General features: G+C 39.3%; 2 protein-coding genes across 4 annotated transcripts in view; one reads left to right on the top strand and one right to left on the bottom strand.

Moving 5' to 3' along the window:
* The window catches only part of Atg7 (Autophagy-related 7), a 61412-nt gene extending 43654 nt beyond the window's left edge, over nt 1-17758 (bottom strand). Inside the window, exons 1-6 of one of the 3 annotated variants that reach the window (XM_083133363.1) lie at nt 17671-17717; nt 12372-12415; nt 10606-10821; nt 9990-10185; nt 7788-7901; nt 6264-6490 (exon numbers count right to left, since the gene is read on the bottom strand). In XM_083133363.1, coding sequence (XP_082989489.1) covers nt 6264-6490; nt 7788-7901; nt 9990-10185; nt 10606-10808 — 740 coding nt within the window. In that variant the 5' untranslated portion in view covers nt 10809-10821; nt 12372-12415; nt 17671-17717. Of the gene's footprint in view, nt 1-6263; nt 6491-7787; nt 7902-9989; nt 10186-10605; nt 10822-12371; nt 12441-17670 lie in introns of those variants that run through there. The other 2 variants (XM_083133368.1, XM_083133355.1) reach the window with 2 other exon arrangements.
* Nucleotides 17759-18045: 287 nt separating this feature from the next.
* The window catches only part of pont (RuvB-like helicase pontin), a 28147-nt gene continuing 23130 nt past the window's right edge, over nt 18046-23062 (top strand). The window contains exons 1-4 of the mRNA XM_083116076.1: nt 18046-18280; nt 18533-18661; nt 21375-21549; nt 22840-23042. Of these exons, the coding sequence (XP_082972202.1) occupies nt 18140-18280; nt 18533-18661; nt 21375-21549; nt 22840-23042 (648 nt within the window). The 5' untranslated portion in view covers nt 18046-18139. The remainder of the gene's footprint in view (nt 18281-18532; nt 18662-21374; nt 21550-22839; nt 23043-23062) is intronic.

Here is a 23062-nt window from a genome sequence, read left to right as displayed (position 1 = left end):
GAACAAGATCAATGATCTAAAGAACAAATGAACTGCGTAGAACTTGCTTGAACAATTGGCTTTTTGGCCATAGCAATTTTTTTTATTTACGCTCAGGTGTACCGCGAACTGCTTCTTTGAAACCTGCAATGCACTAAATATGTTAATAAAGCATAAAATAAATATAGGCAAATGTTCCCACTCTCTCCTTTAATTTTATAGTTCAAATAGTGATAGCATACAACATGGTATAGCTCATATCCCATGAAATTACAATCTACTGTATTTTTCAACGAACTCATACACAAACATATTACTTACTCTTTTTCACTTCTTTTCAATTTTTTTTATTAGCAGCGAATCGAAGGCGCTTAAACCTTTGTCCACAAGACACGTAAAATTTTTGCAATTGCTTTTATAAACGACATTTACACATATTACAGAAGGAAATGTCTCGTAATCACTTAGTTCGTTCTATTATCGCTGAATTCTCCTTTCTTTTCTCATTTCATTCCCGGCTAAGCCGACTATTCAAATTCCCCCCCCCATTCCCCCCCGGCGAACTTTCCTTACAACATGGAATTATTACACCTACTCCCCCCCCCCGTTGCCCCGGCGAACTTTTCTTCAGGTAAACCTGTTAATCATAAACAGGTCCCCTTAAAAACTCTACGTCAAATAAGCAATAACGCCCCTTCGCCGTCATTCAAATTAGACATTACCTCCCCTCCCCCCCAAAATAATTCACCAGTTTTAACTGAAAGTCCTTTTTCAATCGATTTTATAACCCGTCATCATTTATTGTAACCCTGCTCCACTACCTTTTGCTTTTTCCTAATTTCTCCCTTTTTGCGCTTGTTTCATTTTCTCATCACCACGGATGCTACCGGACCCATGACGACCACTGGCTTGTACCATCGAGCGACAGACCTAGGCTCATCGCAGAGACCGACGACGATCTTGTGGAGTTCCAGCACCAACAAGGACCCGTTCCCGTCCGGACCCCTGGCTGATTTTTCCATCTCCTACGCCGCGACCCAGACGTGGAGCGCTTTACCCAGGACGTCTCTTGACCCAAAGCGCCATCGCAAATTTGACTTCCAGACTCAACTTCGCTGACGTCACGGCGATCTTCATCGACAGGCCACGCCCACTCCGTGCATCCTGCACTTGTTTACTGACGACACATGATACTTATTGTTATCTTACATCGGCTACAAGTGTTCCGGTGCTCAGCTACTGCAAGTACCGTAAGGCACACGCAATTAATACAAACATATGTCATTTACAGTGCCAAAGTTAGTGCCCATGGGTGCTACCCATATTGGATTAGAGATACGTCTCTTTCTTTTGTGTTTTTTTATTATCGTCAGCTGCACAGCACGTCCAGCCTATGGCGGCATGCAGTTTACAGAGTTGCCATAGGTAACATACCTCAAGGCTCCGCCCAGCATTGTGTATGTTCCACCGAGTGTACTTTGAACTCAGCAAACAGTAAATACAACCGCTTGCGGTTCCCGGCGTTTCTTCACCCTGTGCTGACGTGTGTTTTTTTTTTTATTATTATTGTGCTGTCATCACTCAATCAAAACTAGTTCAGTGTTACACTTAAGTAATTATTTTATCCATGCCTCAGAACTTAGTTGTTGTGCTCGTACTTTTTGAGTATATACGAGGCTATGACCTACAATTTAATTTTTTTTTATTATTCTACGTGTTTTTCTATTTTTTTTCTCAACGGTGTTTGGTGCCACGATATGATATGACTATTCTGGTGATTTCAATTTTTTTTTTATGGTGATGCGATTCTTCTAGTGATTTACTGTATTGTTTTTTTTTTACGAGTTTGATTTGTTAATAAATCATAATTTTTAAATATAACCTACTCCGGCCGAGGTAGTCGACCATCACAGAGTGGTTCGATTATTTCAACAAGGGGAATGTAGAGATATGGAGACCATTAAACCGAGAAAACCTCGTCATGTTAATATTCACACTTGTTTATTTCCTGAACTTGTCCGACCAGCGAGTGATCCCAAGAATGCGCTAGCGCTAACTTGTAACTTCCGTAAAACAAGGAACTGGAAAGGCAAACGCGTGGATCTAAACAGGATCTACCGCGTTTGAAAGGTTTAACAACCTTTCGACGCCTAGAATGATAAAAGCAAGCTCCTACCCGGAGCTCGAGCTCTTTTGATTCTGACACTCATCGACGCTACATGGATAACTAGTCCGATTACAACACGTTACACTGCTAACTACGACGATGGAACACGGAGTTACCGCTGCCTAGCATGCTACAAGGCGCAAGGGATCGCTTGGCTAGGTGAACTGAGGGTCGCTGGATAGAACCTTGGAACTGTCACGATTCGGTCTGCGAGAAGCATCAGGACAAGACATCACACACATCTACCAGGTATGAACAAGCGTGAATAACCTTACACCAACTTTCCATATCTCTACCCTCCTACGGAGCAGGTTCAGCCATCAAACATTATTAGCTCTACCTAAATGTTTAAATGAAACTTCCCTGTAACCTCTCTAACCCCAGGAAAACGGGGTTACAATATATATATATATATATATATATATATATATATATATATATATATATATATATATATATATATATATATAAAGGTAAAAAGGTAAAGTGCTCCCCTGTGCTTAGCACCACGCCATGAAGGCATATAGGGGGTGTGGGGGTAATGCCCCACACTTTCTTGATCTGGTCGTGAGTGGGAGTGATGTGATCAGCATCACGCCCCTGACTGCCTTTACCCCCCAGGGTTTCCCCCAGGTACCCATGTTATTCGATGCTGGGTGGGCACCGGGGCCGCTACCCTCGTTAGAAAAGTTCCCGGATTTGAACCGGCCGGGGATCGAACCCGGGACCTTGAGCATGGTAGTCAGACGCGTTACCGACTGAGCCACCGTGCCCCCCCCCCCACACACAGATATATATACACACACACTAATGATGAAGGAGACAGTAAACACTTACCACACGAAGAGAAATTATTCTATATTTCGCGATCTATGTTGCATTATCAAGTTGAAGAAGAAAGACCGGCGTTACTAAGAGAAGAGGCACAGAATACTGACCGTAGCGTCTCTACGATCAGTGTTGCCAGAAACAGTTGATAGATGACGAGAAGTACTTTCACCAGTGTTTACTGTAAGGTGGGTGGGTAGTTTTGGGGAGGAGAGGAAAGGGTTACTGGTTGGCTAGGTTGAGTCGGTATAGTGGCGTGCGTGCCTGTTATGTAGGCCCTTTCCCAGCGCCTGCGGAAATATATGTCAGAGCGGGGGGGGGGGGGGAAGATGGATGATGGCAACACGGAAGCAGTTATTGAAGGTGGTGTTATAGCTATTGGTGTGGATTTCACTGTTGCCATATATATATATAAATCAAATAAGGTAAAAGGAAACACTCACCGGACAGTAGAAAAATTCAAAATTTACGCTAACTTCGTAGCATCATTGTGAGGAGAAAGAAACGGAACCGGAAGTTGGGGCCCTGCAGAGTTGCCAGGTCCCCATCGTAGAAGAAGCGGTGCTTAGAACGAAAAAAACACTGTTTCGTCACCAGGCTCGTCATAAACTGTGAGTGTGTGGGATGAGCTGGGAGGGACGGTGGGTGAGGAATGGGCATTACTGGGTGGCCTTGTTCAGGCCAGGTGGAGTGGTTGCACTCATGGCCGATATATAGGCCCTCTCCCATCTTTTGCGAACATAGGTGTTATCTGGTTGGGGTAGGAGATGGATAATCGCTAACCGGAAGCAGTCGTTGAAACTGATGTTGTGGTGGTTGGTGTGGACGGTGACAGTGAAGTCCAGGTTGTGGGTGGAGGAGTGGTGGTTATTGATGTGCATTGATGTGATTATCCATCTCCTACCCCAACCAGCCAACACCTTTGTGTGTGTGTGTGTGTGTGTGTGTGTGTGTGTGTGTATATATATATTATATATTAATGATGAAGGAGACAGTAAACACTTACCACACGAAGAGAAATTATTCTATATTTCGCGATCTGAGTCGCATTTTCAAGTTGAAGGAGAAAGATCGGCGTTACTTAGAGAAGAGGCTCAGAATACTGACTGTAGCGTCTCTACGATCAGTGTTGCCAGAAACAGTTGATAGATAACAAAAAGTACTTTAACCAGTGTTTACTGTAAGGTGGGTGGGGAGGAGAGGAAAGGGTTACTGGTTGGCTAGGTTGAGTCCAGGGGGTATAGATAGTGGCGTGCGTGCCTGTTATGTAGGCCCTTTCCCAGCGCCTGCGGAAAGATGTGTCAGAGCGGGGGGGGGGGGGAGATGGATGATGGAGTTTTGGGTGGAGGAATGGTGATTATTGATCCTTAGGTTTAAGCGGGTGGAGGTTTCGCCTAAGTAGAAGTTGCCGCAGATTTGGCAGATGAGGGTGTAAATTAGGTTGGATGAGTGGCAGGTGCCTTAGGGTGAAGGGTGAACTCATCTGCTACTGTGGGGATCAGGAGGTTGGGGGAGGTGATAAGTATGGGGCAGGTCTTGCATTTGGGTTTGTTGCACCTGTGAGCTGGGGGGGAGTGGTGTGGAAGGGGTGGGAGTGTTTCGGACCGAGATGTTTTGGAGGTTGGGGGGTGAAGGCTTCTGCCACGTAGTCAGAGGAGTTCATGACTACTGTGGTGGACCCTTTATCGGCAGGGAGGATTTTGATGTCCGGGTTGTTGCAGAGGGACCAGAGGGCTTTGTGCTGGGCTGGGGTTAGATTGTGGTGGAAAGAGGAGTTTTGGAGGTATGTACTGTCGGAAACATTGTTGACAATAGAAGTGATGTATCTTTCAAGGGGGTGGTTGTTGGGAAGGGGGGCAGAATTGGAGGAAACTGGGGTGTATGTGTGAGGGATTAGCATTGGAGGGGGGGTTTCTTGGCCCAAAAATACATCCACCTAAGTCTGCGGGTGAAAGTTTGCATGTCAAATAGTAGCCGGAAATTGTTAGGGGTGGAGGCTGGGGAGAAGGTGAGACCTTTGGAAAGAACGTCAATTATTGTGAGGTTGTGATTGGAGAGGTTCAAGTCGGAGGTGCAGTCAGTGGGTGGTTGGGGGTGAGGAATGCCAATATGCTGGGGGCATCTTTTGTCGGAGGTCTGGTGCTCTTCTGTGGTGTGGTGGGAGGGTGGGGCATAGTTGGAGATGGTAGGTTGGAGTGGAGTTGGTAGCAGCAAGGGTGGGTCTGGAAGTAAGGGACATGTACTTTTGTGTTGGTGTTGTGGTGGGAGGGGGAGGGTGCATCCTGCATTCAGGGCTTGTCGGCAGAGAATGGAAAGTTTTTGCAGGTGTTTCTGGTTGAGGTTGTGGGCAATGGACTGGGAAAGGTTCCAGAGTGTGTTTATTTGGTTGTTGTTGTTGCCTGGGGTCAGTAGGAGGATTTTAGTGAGGGACTGGATGGAAATCGAGCGTTCTCGAGCCCAATGGAGCTGTGATTTGTACATAGTTAGGGTTAGTTCGGCAGCAAAATTTCTTGCTAAGGGCGAATATTGGGGGGCAAGGCCGAGAAAGGGAGTTTGGGCATCAGGCTTTTAGGAGTTTGGGCATCAGGCTTTTAGGAGTTAGGACTAATACCAGGCATGAATGTAAGAAACGTGTGTGACAAACAGATTTGGTGAAGGAAATAATGAGGGACCGGAGTCGGGAGAGTTGGCTTGAGTTGTACACAAAAGGGTTCATATCCAAATAGGAAAAAACACAGGAATAGGATCAGAAAAGGTGCCAGAAGGGCGGATAAATACAAATGATACAAAAGCGTACGGAATTCTTTGACTGGATAACAGTGCAAGATATGAAAAAAAAACTGTACAAATATTTTTTGTTCAGTTTTCAATTCTGAACAGAATATATCTCTATGCAAAATTTTCAAAAACCAATTTTAAAGGAGTTATGGTCGATTTCTTTTGTTGGTGCGTGAAGAGGCGGCCATCTTGAATTTATGGGCCCCTAGAAAACTTGGGCCCGGTATGCCAGATGTCTACCCAAGATTTTTTTCTTTCTTTAGGCATGCCCTAAATGGGTCAAAATAGAAAACTCGTCCACCTCAAAATATGTGCAGGTCGTACGGCCAGGGACCGGATTAATTACCCTTACACCTTTGAAATCCATGTTTTTTTTTCAAAACCGGATGTAGCATCTCCTCCCACACCGAACACAGACAAAAATGTAAACATCCTGTGAATAGCACCTATATCATTAATATATCAATGCAAAAGCAATGGAAAGAGAAAGTTTTAATATTAAAAGACTCACCAATGATACGTAACCAAAGTAAGCAGATTTCTCAGAGGCCAGCCAGGATAGTCAGAGAGCATACATGGATCAGAGAAAGCTAAACACACATTACTTCCATCTTCCATAAATTGACCAAACTCCTTTAGAGGCAAAATTGAAACATTTTCACCATCGAGTTTTATGACACAATATCCACTTTGGATAACATTATCAACAGTGCCATATGCCTCCTGAAGCTTTTTCTTCTGTAATATAGAGAAGAATGCAAATTAGTCAAATATGATTCATTCATAAACTGCACAAAAAAATGCATTCAAATCTTTGTTTTTAACGAAGTGAATGTTATTAAAGATTTTTTCATCAAGGCATGCAACACCTAGATATATGCAGAAAAGTGTTATATTTGGCAGATTTTAATGCACTAACCATTCCCAAACATGATTTTTCAAATTTTTGTTAATTTCAGATCACAACAATGAGGTTGGATGATGAAAAAGTAATGGGACAAGCACAAAAATATTTCTATGTCTACCTGGAATTCAGATGAACATTTGAAGATCTCACAAACAGTGAGTCTGGATTTGAGTCCAGTCATTGCATGGGTGTTTTTGTTTCGTACTTTCATCTAACCCAAAGAGTAGAAAAGGAGCCTTTATTAATAATACTTGATTTGTTTTATTTTACTTTGCTTTTTTGCCACGTTTTGCTATCGCAAGAATGAGGATGAATGGTGGTGACACTCACAAAGAAGCTGCAGGTCAGGATTTGAACATGGGACTCCTGGTATCATACTGCACTGCGCTAACCACTCTGCCACGGAGTTTGGAAAATATAATAATAATAATAATACAAAAAACATGCCTTTGTAGCTTTTAACATGAACAACTACACCACAGAGATTGGCGTCTCCCTGTGCTTTGCACCATGCCATGAAGGTGCATAGGGGGTGTGGAGTTAGGGCCCCACACTTTCTTGATCACGGCTGAAGATGGGGGCAGTACCATTCCCCTCACCACCTTTTCCCCAGAGTGTGGGCACCGGAGCTGCTTCTACAGGTGGAAAAAATCCTGGTTCTCCCTTGCTAGGGATCCAACCCGGGTATCTCGCATGGTAGTCAGATGTTCTAAAGAAGGCAAATATTATTACACAAAGAATAGATTTAATAGTAGTGCATCAGCTCTTTATTTTTACCTGTAATCAAATTAATTCTGTAAATTTACAGGGGAGCAGGGGTCAACTGATTTGATAATAGTAAACTGTATGCGATTTTCTTCAACCCTCCCGATACTCTGACATTTGGATCATCAATTTTTGTAAGTTCCTTACAAATCAGTTACTTGTTGTCATTTTTTTCTACTTCTTGGGTTAATAGTACTGATGAGGATGAATGACGGCATGATAAAATGGATGAAGGGGCAAACACCATGATATATTCATCTGTGCCTAGATTAATACCTTATAGCAATATTCTTTGAAAAGTTCCAGTGCCAATCTGGCCTTTTAATATCTATTTTCCTATAAAGTAATCTGGCGAATATCTACCTGATCACTAGTTAAAAAATCATTCAATTTACTCCTGGATTTTAGTACATGTACAGGTGGATAGTTGGAAGCAGGAAACCCAAACCAATAACAGTAATGAAACTTCTTCAGATCCTGCAGAGAGAGAGAAAAAAAACAATATAAGAATGAAATTATCTACTGAAAATGAACAAATTAATCTCAGTGAACTTTGGTACTTCAAAATTGTTACTATGCTTGCCAGAAAAAGGATGAATGGGTCATGAATATTTCATTCACTTTTGGCAAGTCTTATTACCACAAATAGAATACATATACAGGGTGTACAAAAAGCCACGCAACCGAGACTTTGAAAGTACATGTATCTATGATGTCTAACATTGTGCTGTCGAATGATATTTGGTGATAAGGTAATGGTACCTAAATATTGTAAGTTTAGCTTCAAACCCTGATACCAATGTGATTTTTCACTGGTAAAGTGTAATTTTTAAATTGACTGAATGTAAGGGTACCAGAATATTACCTGAATAAAACATTATCCTCTGGAATCAATGCATATGTCCATTGTTATGCTTTATTTGCTTCTGAAGAGAGTAACCTGCCTTGGCTCGACATGTTACTTGTTTTCGTTACTTGCCCAGGCAAATAAGTTGCATTACACAATCAATAACTAACAAAACGGTTCAATCGAATTAAAGACATTGAATAACTACCATATTCTTTACCATGGTTATTAGGGAAAACTCAGTTCTTTTATCTTTGAATGATAGCCCAGATGTTCAGTTTAGAAATATATAGCAAGACTATTTATTTCGTTGCTTAAATATATACAAAGAATTACATAAGGAATAACCCCCACATAAAAATTGACATGATTTTCTTTAACTAAAACACATATAACAGAGGTTTGTAGTTCGTACACTGGCCTAGACCAGCGGTACTAGTTCAAAAATGTATCAAGCTTAACACTTGTATACATGACATGTTTCTCTATTTCCCTCCCTCTCTTGTTTGTTTTATAAATTGCCACTCAAAAAGAGACTAAACTTGTTTGAAATCACAACAAATTATGTGAAATTCTGATAAAACTGTGTTGATTCTTTTTCCACCCTGCCACTGTCCCTTTAATCCCAGATTAAATAAAAACCGGACACCTTGACAATGTCAAATATACAATTATAAACAAATAATTTCACGCAACAAGGTACTTGGCTTTTCACCAACGGATAGATATATATTTGAAAATGAACGTGTCCCTTAATCCCCTCGGATACGACGTTTCTCTAAGAACAATAACAATGTCCACTGAAAACTGGCTTGACACCAAACGACTTTCCTATGAAAAAATGGTTAAACCGTTACCACTAGCCCTTGAGACTAGCCACAGCCACTCCACTGGCACCGAGAGAGAGAACCTTCCAAGGTCTCCCCTCTTGCCAAAAAAAAAATGTAAGAATGCCAACCCCTGCTCTTCAATTGTTTTCCTTATATAGGAGATTCGAAAAATCCAGTAAACTCCACTTTTCCACCCCCTTCAGGTTTGAAAGGACAAGATTTTAAAACTAACCACCTTCTGCAAGCTGGCTTTCACTGTCACGCAGGCCGCCCTACAGCAGGTTACATTGGAAACTGCATAAAAAAAGTATAACTGTCACTAAATAAAAAATAATATAGAATATACAATGAAAAAAAGGATCATGTAGTGATTCGATCATTACACCATATTGGGTGGTACTGTATTCAAAAATCTGATTAAAAACAACACACATGAATTTCATTCAAATGTAGATAAATGCTACATACAAAAAGCTAAGGACGTACATTATATTACTCACAGTCCCCATGGTGAATGTAGCATAACATGCTAGAAAGCCAGAGTTTCTAGGTTTGTATCCTGGGTAAAGAATGAATGTTTCAGTTCTAGTTTCCTCATCTTTTTTCGTTAATTCATTGTTCACACTTATCACAATTAGCCTATAGAAGTAGAGAAGCAGTGAGATATGTCTTCATGGATGAATAACCGATCTTGTACCCCCATCCAAGTAGGACAAATGTTTTATCAAACATAATCTTTTCAAAATCATAAATAAGGTAGAGTTTTCAAGGTTGACTTCCTGGGTTCGTATCAACCTAACCTAATTCTTTCAATCAATCAGGGATGACTACCATTAGTAATCAGTTTTTCTTTTAAATTATGTATACGTAAACATGAAAATAACTTACAGCAAATGTTAGCAATATGAATCGAGACAGAAGTGAGGGGTTTTGAAGAGCTCTTCCACTTGTTATATCACTCCACAACTCATTTCCATGTTCCTCCAATAACTTTGCCTTATCACATTCTTTGAAAGATTCCAGTGTATTTTTATTTAGCAAGGTTCCATATGCTGGAAATGTCTTATTCTGAGGCTGATATTCACTGCAAATAAAAACTGAAAATCACAACATGCCAATAACAAATAATTTGATCAGGTAATGCGATCAAGCAAACATGAATGAAATGAACACAATACTACAAATTATGAATCATCATTCTGCCTATTTTGTCATTTTACATATAAATCTTCATTATCATTATAATTCAGTTCAGGAAGGGAAAGCTGGGTGATGACGATGATGAAATGACCGATTCGACAGTCACAAACATTCACAATTTAGCCTTTTCAACATTACAACCAAAAGTTCTCTTAACACATGTACGGCATGAACATTTTATCCATACCATTAAACAATACCATTATTACAATTAATTGAATAATTGACATATACTTGCACACATCCAAGCATACACCTAAACATATTTTTCTCTATGTATTTTAATGTTTGTAATTTATCTTACCTGTTGAATGCACTAAAATCCACACAAAAACGTGTTGATACTCCAGATGGGTCACAAATCATGTAATATCCCCAGATTTTAGTTGCATTTTCTTCCAGCTTGTAAACATCTAATTTCAGCTGAGACAATTTGTACCAGAAGCTGGGTTCAATATAGGAAATAAATGGAGAATATTGCAAAACATGCTTCTCTCCATCTGCCATCCCTTCACGAGACCTGAGGATGAAACATTACACAAAATCACGTTAAATGAAAATTAATTTGCTTGCTTTAACTTACATTGGTTGTATTCTTGCTATGTATATCAAAGTGTTTGGTGTTAACCCGTAACTGACACTCTAAAAAGAAGTTTCACTTAAGACACATCTGAGTCCCTGTGACCCAAACTCTTTACTTTAATCTTTTTAGGTACAAAATAATTTGAACAATACAAAATCTGTTCATGCTACCTTGAAATGTGTTTATTCGTAGTTGTAACATCAGTATGTTTGTATGATAAAAGAATATATTCACATTAAAAGAAATAGGCACCCTTTGATAAATATATTTACTATGACAAAATATGCATATAGAAATCAGGGTAACAGTTAGATATAGTGAAAACACATTTCTTCAAATTTACAGGAGAAATGACGGGAAAATACTTATGGAATTGAGTTCCTGTGGACTTTTGGAAGCTGGGAATAGTGTTTTTTCTATTCGTGCAACTTATTCGGGTGCTAAATACTGTCATTTTCGACATTAATGTATCTCCGTTGCACGATAGCTAATGCCACCATTACCGTCGACTACGAGAATCAAATGTTCCGTGTGTTCGAATATGTAAAAACCTGTCAGTGTAGCAACCACACGGTAGTTTTACTAGATGACGTGTGAGCGTTTTTTTTTCCAAATTCATTTTCTATGTTTGCCTAACCTAACCTTCTATGAATGGTTTGTGGATCAATGTTAGCCTAAAAACCATCATTTTTCGGTTAATAAGTGTTAGTGTAGCAACCATGCGGTAGTTTTACAAGATGATGTGTGAGCAGCTTTATTTTCCCAATTTAATTTTCTGTTTGCCTAACCTAACTGAACCTAACCTAACCTTCCGTGAATGGTTTGTGGATCAATTTTAGCTTAAAAACTTTTATGAATAGTTTGTGCGGCATTTTTTGGTTCATAAGTTTGGAAACACTGCATATCAGCTGATGATAGACAACGTCAATCAAGATTTGGCCGCCATATTGTGTGTAACGAAAGCGAATTAGCAACGACCAATAAATACTTGTAATGTGAAAAATTACGCTTCTTTGAGTGAAAAAAACATAATCCCAAGTTGAAAAATGTTCCGCTATGCATATAAGGTAAGTACAAATGTAAATAATTCGGAAACAAACGAGTTAAATGTGTTTTCACTATATCTAACTGGTACCAAAATGAGCATATCTGAGAAACTAGTTGCATCATTCTCTCCAACATTCATATGTACCAATAATTAAATATTAATTATAATTTTAAAAAAACATAGGAATAAGAAAAATGATAACTAAAGTTTGGGAATATCCTTAGAGCAAGAGCGCTGACATAGTATCTTTTCCTGAGTGATTTTCCTCACGTCAAAACAATTTAGACCACTTACACTGGATTTTACCATAAAATAAATTAGATTTGACAGTTTCACTGTGATCTTCAGCTTCATCTACATTTTCTTCTACATTGGCAAATTCACCTTTATTACAATCTTCCTATATGCTTTCAACTGTATATGATTCATGTTCACTAACCTTCTATGTCTTCTTTGTTCACAATGCTTGATGTAGCTTGGCCCCTGTAAAAATCATGTTGACACAAGAAGTAACACTAATGACTAGGGAGACAAATTTATGGTAAATAAAAACTGAGGAGAGCGATAAATAAAATGTTAGATCAGCGGTGAAAAAAAAATTGGCACACACTTTTTCATTATGAGAAGAAACAACATACAAAAGAGCTATACATTGATAAACTACTTCATTTTCATATACTGTACACATACACAAGTAGTTAGCTGTCTAACCAAAAAGAAAACATCAACACAAAATCACTTCATTTCTAAATTGCATATCTCAAGTGATTTATTTATTGTATGTATTTAAAGGATATCCTTGCTGTCCTACAAATAAAATAATCACTACTGCACATACACCAACACATGTTGAAAATCACATGATGATAAACAAAATTCATTCATGACTGAACACAAATGACACTCTTGTTTCCCTTGATGTGCGGGTACAGACAAATCTTATTGCTGCTACAGCTAGCAAGTTCAATGAAACAGGAAGTTGAGTAGACATTCGGGGGAAGAAAATGCAGCTTGACAGGGAACGAAGTTTTTGAACTGAGATTATGTGCATGGGAAATCCCAATTTGCAGCATCTTCCTGATGTGATCGAAGATAAAACGTTCTTCAGCTGCAAGTGGTAGGAAACTATAGGCAAACGTTTCGTTACAAATCGACAGTTTGCGCGCACAACCTCGATTGCCGGTTTTTGGGTGTTTTCTACTTAATTTGATGATATTTCATGGTTATTTCGTGAAAAAGGGTTCATTTCGTGGAAAAGCACACATTTCGCATTACTTCGTGAATAAAACTCATGCATTTTTCATCATTGGGGGTGTAGTTGTGTCCAGGATGTTCAAAATTGCATATTTTTTTTTCACATTTCGCGCATCGCAAAAATTCAATGTCCCTACTAATGACACACCTGGGTCCTGGAGACCCAATGTCAATTTCATCTGGCACATTTAATACCCTCATGATGTTAGCCACTTCAATTTCTTCACACAATTGTTAACAACCACTTTGTAATTTAAGGCAAACATTCCATTGGGTCCTTAGGACCCACATGTGTCGATTACAGGTTAACATGGTTTACATAATGTTATTTTCCTGTAGTTTACGGTTATTACAAGCATAAGAAAACAGTTTTTCTTTGTGACGTTTCAGAACACACGCTCCTTTCATCAGACATTTTTTTTCAATGACTAAAGATACAGTTATAACAATGGTTAGTAATTTTTTTAAACAAAAAGAATCCCTTATATAATGGATGTTGTCAATGTTACATTGTTGTAATATAGCAACTTAACTGTGAAAAAAGCAGTCTGTTTTATTTTTATTTCAGATTTTTTTAAAATTATGAATCCCAAATATCATCAGGTAATTCAAATTCATCATTGTTTTCACAAAGTCTCTTGATATTTTCTGTTACATTTAATTTTAAAGATGGTGGCTTACTCCCATTTGTGAAAAAGAAAACTCCATACTGGATCTATGTTACCATTTTCATTATTTAATTTATTCCAGTGTTCTTCTATAATGCAAGCAATGCGTACATACAAGAAAAAACTATTACATACTGTTGTCAGCAATAGATAATGACATTGCATTGCAAGGGGTTACTTTGTCAACTGTGAAAACAAAACTAATGTACATTATTATTTTATTCTACATTTGTCTGGCTATTGGGGAATGTTGGATATTCATAAAATTAATTGAAGTACACGTCAATCATATCAATGATGATGACATTTCCTTGTATATCATATGTGCAAATTTAATCGGGAGGTCTGGGCATAGATAAAACAATAATCTACACATTCTACTCATCTATGCATCCTAAATACGTAATCATATATTTCACATGAAAAATTCTACTTCATTCAATTTTTCATCACGCTTTCTTTGCTTTTGCAGCACTCAGTAACAGTTCGTTATATCGGAGACACATTTCTTCATTTTTACAGAAGAACCTACATACGGAAATGAGTTTCTCCAAGATTTCAAACGTTCGTCGAGGTATTTTCTTTCATCGTGGAATATATTTGACAGGGAAATCATGTATTTTTAAAGAGAAATATCTCACAGACGCACAATTGCCATTGCTTTCGCTACGTGAACTGCATGCTGCGTACATTTGATGACGTAAGCTATCCGTCAGCTACCTGTGCATAATGTAAAGTTTTCACACGTAGGTATTTTTCAGTGAAGAAGGTTGGAAACACTGCATACCCACAACATGAGTCAAAATGTGACCACCATATTGTGCGTTGCAGAAGCGAAAAAAGGAATAAAAAAAATCACTCTGTATGTGAAAAATTGTGTTTGTTTTCATGTAAAAAGCATAAGGCACCTTGACCTATGTTCCGCAATACACAATTGGTAAGTATGAACCATGCGAAACACAAAATATCCTATTTTAATGTGTCTCCAATATAACAAACTGTTACCCAACACTCTTCACGGTCTCACTGCAGAACATGGGCTGCTTTTTTCCTCTAAATAGACGAACAAAATTTATATCCCCTGAAAGTACGTACCTTCTACTTCCATTTTCCGATTACTATTACATTATTGCGCTTAAAAAATGTTTTTCCAGCTACCAAAAGCAATGCATTTCTCCATTCGTTCGCGCCCATATTGTTTACACACAGTTGCTGTCATTTGTTTCGGGGTCTTCCTCTCCGCACAAGAGTTTTGCTACCTTGTGTTCCGACGTCAGACTAGGAATGCCTATGAGGTTAGGTTAGGCCTGTTAGGTTCCATTAGCATAAATACAATGAAAAAATATTGGTAAATATGCGATATCGCCCGGATGGATTTCTTCAAATTTACAGGAGAAAGTACTTACTGAAATGAGTTTCTTTAGCATTCTGGACATTCTTGGAGGTATTTTCTTTCACGGAAAGTAAAAACTTCGTAGTTTAATGCTGCCGAACAAGAATTAATCACTTCTTACGTAAGAAATTGGCATTGCCTGCCACATTATGCCGTTGTTTCCATTGTGTGTGTGCAGATGGCGAGAGCGTTGAAAGTTACGCGATCTCTGCAGTGTTTCCAAACGTGCCTTCTTTTTACGAAAATTTCTATTTTTAACTATGTTCGCTGCACTTTCTTTTTTCGATGAATTTAGGGGTGAAATGAGTGCTAATGGAACCTAACCTAACAGGCCTATCCTAACCTTGTGTGAATGGTGTGTGGGGCTACCCATGGATGGTTTTTGGGGCTAATGTGCATGGTTTGTGGAGGTAAACATGAAAAAAAAATCGAAATAGCACGTAATTTTCCGTCATGAAGGTTTGAAACACTGCTTGTGCACTGAAAAACGACAAAACACAAGCTGGCGTGACGCGCGATGATCCATTACGAGTGCACGTCATATTGTCTATTACAGAAGCGGAACAAGTAAGACAAATAATCAATCGTAATATGAAAAGTTGACAGTATTTTATGGAAAAAGGCATAACTTCACCTTAAAGAATGTTCCGCAAGGCAAAATAGGTAAGTACCAGTGGTAAAATTAAGGAAATAAATGAGTGAAAGGTGTCTGGGTGTTATCGCATATTTACCAAAATATTCTTTGGGCTAAGAGAACTAAACCAAGCTAGCCTACAATAAAAATGCTTTTTCCCGTGACGTCAGAACACAAGGTGGTAAAAATGTCATAGCCGGGAAATGGATTTCTTCAAATTTACAGGCGAAAGTACTTACGGAATTGAGTTTCTGTGTAATTTTGGAAGGTCATAGAAGTGTTTTCTCGCATTTTTCAATGTATTTGGCTGCTAAATCATGTATTTTTTTATAATAATGTCCGTCCGATGTACAAAAGCTGTTGCTTGCATTTCCATCCATGTACTTGAACCGGATGTTGTGAGCATCTGATGACGTAATCCCTGGTAAATGTATCCAAACACACAGTTTTTTCACTATATTGCCCAACCTAAAGCAACCTAAACCAACCTTACCGTGATGGTGCGTGGGGCTATCGTGAATGGTTTTGGAGGCTATTCGTGGATGGTTATACGATCCAGAATGGTTTTTGGGGTTATGCAGGAATGGTTTTTGGGGCTATGTGGGAATTTTTCTGTTAAGAAGGTTGAAACACTGCTTTGCCATTTGAAACACAACGCTAGTCAAGATTTGCCCGCCATTTTGCATGTTCAGGAAGCGAGAAAAGAACGAACAATAATTACTCGAAATGTTGACAATAGATACTAATTTCGGTATGAGTCTAGTTTACGTCCTTTTCCTAAGGAAAACGTGTCATATATCGTTAGAAAGGTTATTTTATAAGGAATTCAACAAAGTAAATCCCAAGGCGAGGAAAAATTTCCTGGAGGAGAAAATTGAGAAAAAACGATGTTGTCAGGATATGCGTGATTGAACGTACGGAGGACATTTTTAGATGATGAAGCACATATTTTGGGGTGAATTGAGTGCTAATGGAACCTAACCTAACGTCGTAGGCATACCTCGTTCCCGTGAATGGTTAGTGACAGAAAGTGTAAAAAGAAAAACTTACTTACCCTACGGATGCCCGAGCGCCGGCTGTCTGCTAGCACGGTTTTGTAAACGGGCAAGAAGGAGTGCGCAAGGACGTAAACGGGGAAGAAGGAGTGGGCAAGAAGGACGTAAAGTAGACTCTAGCCCTAATTTCGTTAAAAAAAAAGCAAAATCCCTTGTTAAACAATATTTCGCAATGCAGAATAGGTAAGTACGAATGTCAACAATTACAGAATAAACGACTTACAGACATTTCCCGGCTTTCATAGTTTTACCCACAAGGCTGCTCAAGTGTTGTGCGATAAGTGACACCCTTCGTTTCGCGAAATTCGAGTTTATTTGTCGTTCCGGATTCCCCCCACACACGCACAGTTTCTTTCATTATTTCAGACGAGGAATGCTTACAAGGTTAGGTTAGGCCTCTTAGGTTGGGTTCCAATAGCAGTGAAAAATGTTTTACAATGACAAATTATTATTCAGGCTAAGAGAACTAAACCTAGCTACCTAACAACGTAGGCATTTTTTGCTTTCACTAGATTTGTGTGGTAATGTGCGCCACTATTTCACTTTTTCCTTCCAAGAGCGCCCAACCTGGATACGTATTTCTAGTTTTTTTTAAAGAAAAAAAACTTCCGCACCTTCAAAATTACTTTTCCCGATTACTAACTACAAAACATTACCAAAAAATATGAACCGCGTTCCTCCTAAGCAGCCCATTTTCTGCCGTCTTACCCTCTTCACATTGAACACAAACTCACCTATCAAAAAAACTCTTATTAACAATATTTTACTCGAAGGAAATGACTGTGAACTTTATTTCGCAGACGTTATTCATTTGTTATGTACGCACCTGTATGCCAAGGGTCTCACTTATCGCACAACACCTTTGTTCTGACGTCACGTGAAACACCTTTTTCATTTTAGGCTAGATGCCTACGATGTTAGGTCAGGCTATCTACGTTTAGTTCTCTTAACCTAAATAATAATTTTTCACTGTATCTATGCTAATTGAACCAAACCTAACAGTCCTAACCTAACTTCGTAAGCATGTATCGTCTGACGTCACAACACAAAGTAGCAAAACTGTTGTGCGACAAGGAAGACCCGCCTGCCAAAAGCTTGCGCCGGTGTTATCTTCAACTGTTTGCTTCCAAACAACTCTCGAAGAAGAACGCGGGCTGTGAAGTGATTTTACAGATTTTTACTGTTTTACTTTGTTAATTGATAATGAAGATCGAAGAAGTGAAGAGTACAGCTAAGACGCAGCGAATTTCTGCTCATACTCATGTAAAAGGTTTAGGGTTAGATGAAAATGGACGAGCTATTCAGTTTGCGGCAGGACTTGTCGGCCAAGAACTAGCACGTGAGGTACTAATTGACAGTGAAACACCTTTTATTTTTTATTTATGTAATATCACTTTGTCATGTTTCATATGGTTGCTTATAATCTGTAATGAGCATTTCTTAGACACTAATTTTGTAGTCTTTATGTACGACTAAAAGAAAGAGTTAGATGTTGTAACTAACCTAACCTATTCTAATCCATTGTTACGGTACTTGCATTGAATACAGATAATGTGCTATTTAAAAAAAGAGAACGTAATTTTATTTTTATTACAGGCTGCTGGAATAGTTGTTGATATGATCAAATCAAAGAAAATGGCTGGACGAGCTGTGCTACTTGCAGGGCCACCAGGAACAGGGAAAACGGCCATTGCTCTAGCTATTGCTCAAGAACTAGGCACTAAGGTTAGTGTTCATAGGCGCCAACTTGGGGGAGGAGGCAAAGCACTTTATGCCTCCCAAAATTCACGTAGAAGGACACATTTTATGTATATTTACCTATATTTAGTATTGTTTATGCCGATCTTGCCCCCCCAAAATTTATCTTAATTTGGCACCTCTGTTAGTGTTAATAGCATCCTTGGCTTATGAAGATAGCATAATTCATGTAGCTATTACAATGATTGGAGCGATTTTACAATACAGGGAATTTCTCCATTTTGTTTGAAATTCGGCATACTCACTAATTTTGGCCCCCTAATCACGAATCTGCAGTCAAAATTTGGCGCTCACACGTGGAAATAGCAAAATAATCGAAATTAAGTTCGTATTTCCACACCCTCGATTTCCGAATTTCCCGCCGGTTCCGGGCTCCGCCCCTGGGGTAATCGACCTACCGCCCCCAACCGCTATCGCGGCCCCGCCTCCGCTCCGCTCCGGCTTCCCGCCTATATCTATAGACTCCCTGTTAAGGGCATGTTAGAAAGTGGCCGGATTCACCTGCCCCAAATAAGCGCCAAATTTTTACGTGAGCGCCAAATTTTAAGTGCAGATTCGTGATTAGGAGACCCAAATTAGTAAGTAACCGAAAATTCAAACAAATTGGAGAAATTCCCTGTATTGTTAAATTATACCCAATGATTCTCAACCAGGTGATGTGATAATTGACCAGTGCTACCACAAATTGAAAATTATATCAAGATATTAAGGAATATTCAAATTGGAAAAAAAGTTGCAGTAAATTTCTCGTATCGGACAAACGGATTTCTTCAAATTTACAGGAGAAATTACTTACCGAATGCAGTATCTTTATACTTGTGGAAGTTCGGGGAAGTGTTTTCTTGCATCGTTCATTGAACTTTGCCCCCGGTAAATCAACTAATTTTCGATATAAATGTGTGACCTATGCACGAAAGCTCTTGCATCCATTTACTTCCAGGTGGATGTAGCCTGTGTGTGATGACGTAATCCCGGCCAGTGTTTCCAAACACGTGTTTTTGTAACTGAAGAAGGTATGTTTCCGCAAATGGTTTGTGGGACTATGCGAGAATGGTGTGTGGGGCTACGCATATTTTTTTCGAAACCAATTTTTAACTTTTGTAACCTATACGTGACCCTACTTAACCTAACCTTACCGGAAATGGTTCGTGGGGCTATGCAACAATGGTTTGTGGGGCTACATAGGTATTTTTGGGTGCAGTGGGGTGGAAACACTGCATGCTGACTACGGTAGTGAAACTGTGACCATCGTTTTGCATGTTACCGAAGGCCAAAAGAAACCAAGAAAACTTACTCGATATATCGCAAATAGAGCTTATTTCCGTGAAATAAGTGAAATGCCACCTTCAGCAATGTTTCTCAATGCAGAATACGTAAGTACGAATATTCTACTTAAATGAAATAGCAAATTTCAGCCGTTTGTCCGATACGAGAAATTTACCAGTTACATCCATACCCAGATAAGGTCAGGTAGTTTGCTTTAGATCATTCTTGCACAACACATAGTCAGAAAATAATGTGAAAAGTGTTATATGTTTACTCGAACAACTGGTGTTTATAGTTCTCAGACCATAGTGTCTTGAGTATCAAACAAAGCAGGCTGACTTAAGTGTTGCACCAAAGTTGAATTGCATGGAGTGGTGCAATTTTTGCATGCAGAAGGTAAGACATTGAAATTATCAACTGATGTCAGTTATTTATAGTGAGAACTGTATGTCGTTAAGATGAATATGTGAGGGAGGTAGAAAAGTTTTAGAATGGCATTACAGACCTTGAAGAAGCTGATAGCATCATTGAAGTCCTAACAGCAGAAGTTAGTGTGACCTATTGCAAAACCATCTCAAGGCAACTACAAGCGTCAGGGTCTCCTGTCCAAGGGCATCTGTCTCCAGCAAGACTATGCCGTCACTCACACTGCAAATACCACCCACAAAACAAATTTTGAGGTTCTGCACAGCCTCCATATTTCCCAGACCTGGCACTGTCTCAATTTCTCATCTTTTTGGCCCACTGGAGTCCTTGATAACAGTGTTAAATCTGTTGCACAAGTGGCCGAGGGATCAGCCAAAATAGTTCTGGCATCAAACAGCTGGTTTCTAACTTACACAAGTGCATTGAACTGCAAGGGGATAATATTAAATTATAAGTGTTAATTTTCTCGATAAACCATAATAGTGTATCGCTTCGTCCCGCTCCGTATCCATGCGGTCTAAGTTTAGGCTCCGGCTATGGGATGCGTGCAGGTTCGAGTGTGTATGGGACAGCTGGTTGCCCACCATTGTGACAAAATTGGGGAGCAATGAATTAGTAGCATAACTCGGTCACGGAGACCTACGACGATGACCAGGGGTTTGTCGTGCTGACTACATGTCATCCCATAACTGGTTGGATGGTCTCACACCTTGGGAGGTGGGAGTGAAGCCAGTAGCGAGAAAGTAGGTCCTAGCCCCCCATGGGCAGTTGCACCACGGCTTGTTGTTATTATTTATTGTATCGCTTTTCTGGTTAATTTTTAACTACTTTATTGTTGAAGTTAAGTTAAAGAGGTAGAAATATGAACTATAAATCTGTCTCAGCTTTATTACAGACATATTGTTATTTTAATGGAATAAGAAGAGCAGTTCGTGTGTCATGAAAATAGAGTTAATTGTGATTCATGTGCATTTATTTCTTCTTTAAGGTTCCATTTTGCCCCATGGTAGGGTCAGAAGTTTTCAGCTCAGAGATTAAGAAAACTGAAGTACTGATGGAAAACTTCCGCCGTGCGATTGGTCTTAGGATTAAAGAGGCCAAGGAAGTCTATGAGGGGGAGGTAACTGAATTAACTCCAGTGGAGACAGAGAACCCCATGGGAGGTAAGTGCAACGGAGATGGAGCTAGTGGGTATTTTTAATATCTCAGCAGCAAAAATTTAACCTTCAATTTGACAATTTTGTTGTTTTATGCAACATAAAATTATTTTTACCATGTGGAAATCACAAATAACAGATATTTCATCCAAAATTATCAGCTGTGTAAGTAAAAAAAAACCTCCTATTCTGGACTACATTTCACTCGATATTTTTTTACCATTAAAATTACATTTGTTAGGTACCGATGAAGCAAAAAAATGCAGTAAAATGCCAATAATATCAAACTGAACACTTCAGTAAGAAAAACTCCAGTAACAACATACTACATTTCACCTTGCTTTCATATACATGTCCCATTCTACAAAAACAGTACACATTTAGTTCATATCACAGGGAATTATTGATGATGAAAATAATGTAATAAATAATAAAAAAAGTGTTCCCCTGTGCCACCACGCCATGAAGGCATATAGGGGGTGTGGGGGTAACGCCCCACACTTTCTTGATCCGGTCGTGAGTGGGGTGATGTGATCAGCATCACGCCCCTGACCGGTAATAAATAGTACCACAAGAAAAGAAAAAAACACTCATTACCCCACTCTAATACTTATCTGTGACCTAAAAACAACAGAAGTAAGTCATTCATATCGAGCATCATCTTCATAAATTTTCAATTTTTAGCAGGGGGACGGAGGGTTAAGGGTACCCAAATTGCTTTCATTATGCATACTCCTGTTCAGATAAAGTGAAACATGCTTCAACTGACCAACCTTATAAAATGTGTCACTTCATGTGAAGAGGAGGGTATATAATGTACAGTTCCTGTAAGCACAGAAACACTTATACTGTAATGATTCAGGAAGTTGCATGCTCCCATTTGTAACAAACTAAGTAACTCAGCCTTTTTAAACCCGAAGGTTTATGGCTGCAGCAACACAAGCCTTCCATCTGTTCCTATCCTGGGCTAGATCAATCCATCCTTACCGATTTCCTTGAGGTCCATCTCAACGTTATCTCTCCATCTTCGTCTTCCTATAGGTCTCTTACCATCAGCTTTCCAAACAAGAATCCTGTAAACTCTTGTTTCCTCTCCCATTCGTTCCACATGGGCTGCCCATCTAAGTCTTCTTGATTTAATTGTTCTAGTAATATCCGAACATCAATACAAATTGTGCAGTTCATGTGCTTGCAGTAACCGTAAGTCTATAAAAAGTAGTGTGTCTCAGCATGTCACTGTAAGAGTATTTTTGACTTGAAATAATGTAAATCATGTGAGATCGCATATATTTTCAGGTTATGGGAAGACTGTGAGCCACATAATAATAGGTCTGAAAACTGCAAAGGGTACAAAGCAGCTGAAGCTCGATCCCTCAATATACGAGTCGCTGCAGAAGGAGAAGGTGGAGACTGGAGATGTTATTTACATTGAGGCTAACAGTGGAGCGGTGAAAAGGCAGGGTAGGAGTGACACTTATGCAACGGAATTTGATTTGGAGGTTTGTATGAGTTTTCTTGT

The sequence above is a fragment of the Lepisma saccharinum genome, chromosome 1 (genome assembly GCF_977018435.1).
Source record: "Lepisma saccharinum chromosome 1, izLepSacc3.1, whole genome shotgun sequence".
NCBI lineage: Eukaryota > Metazoa > Arthropoda > Insecta > Zygentoma > Lepismatidae > Lepisma > Lepisma saccharinum.
Note: the sequence above shows the minus strand (reverse complement) of the source record. Positions and strands in the feature narration are given on the sequence as shown.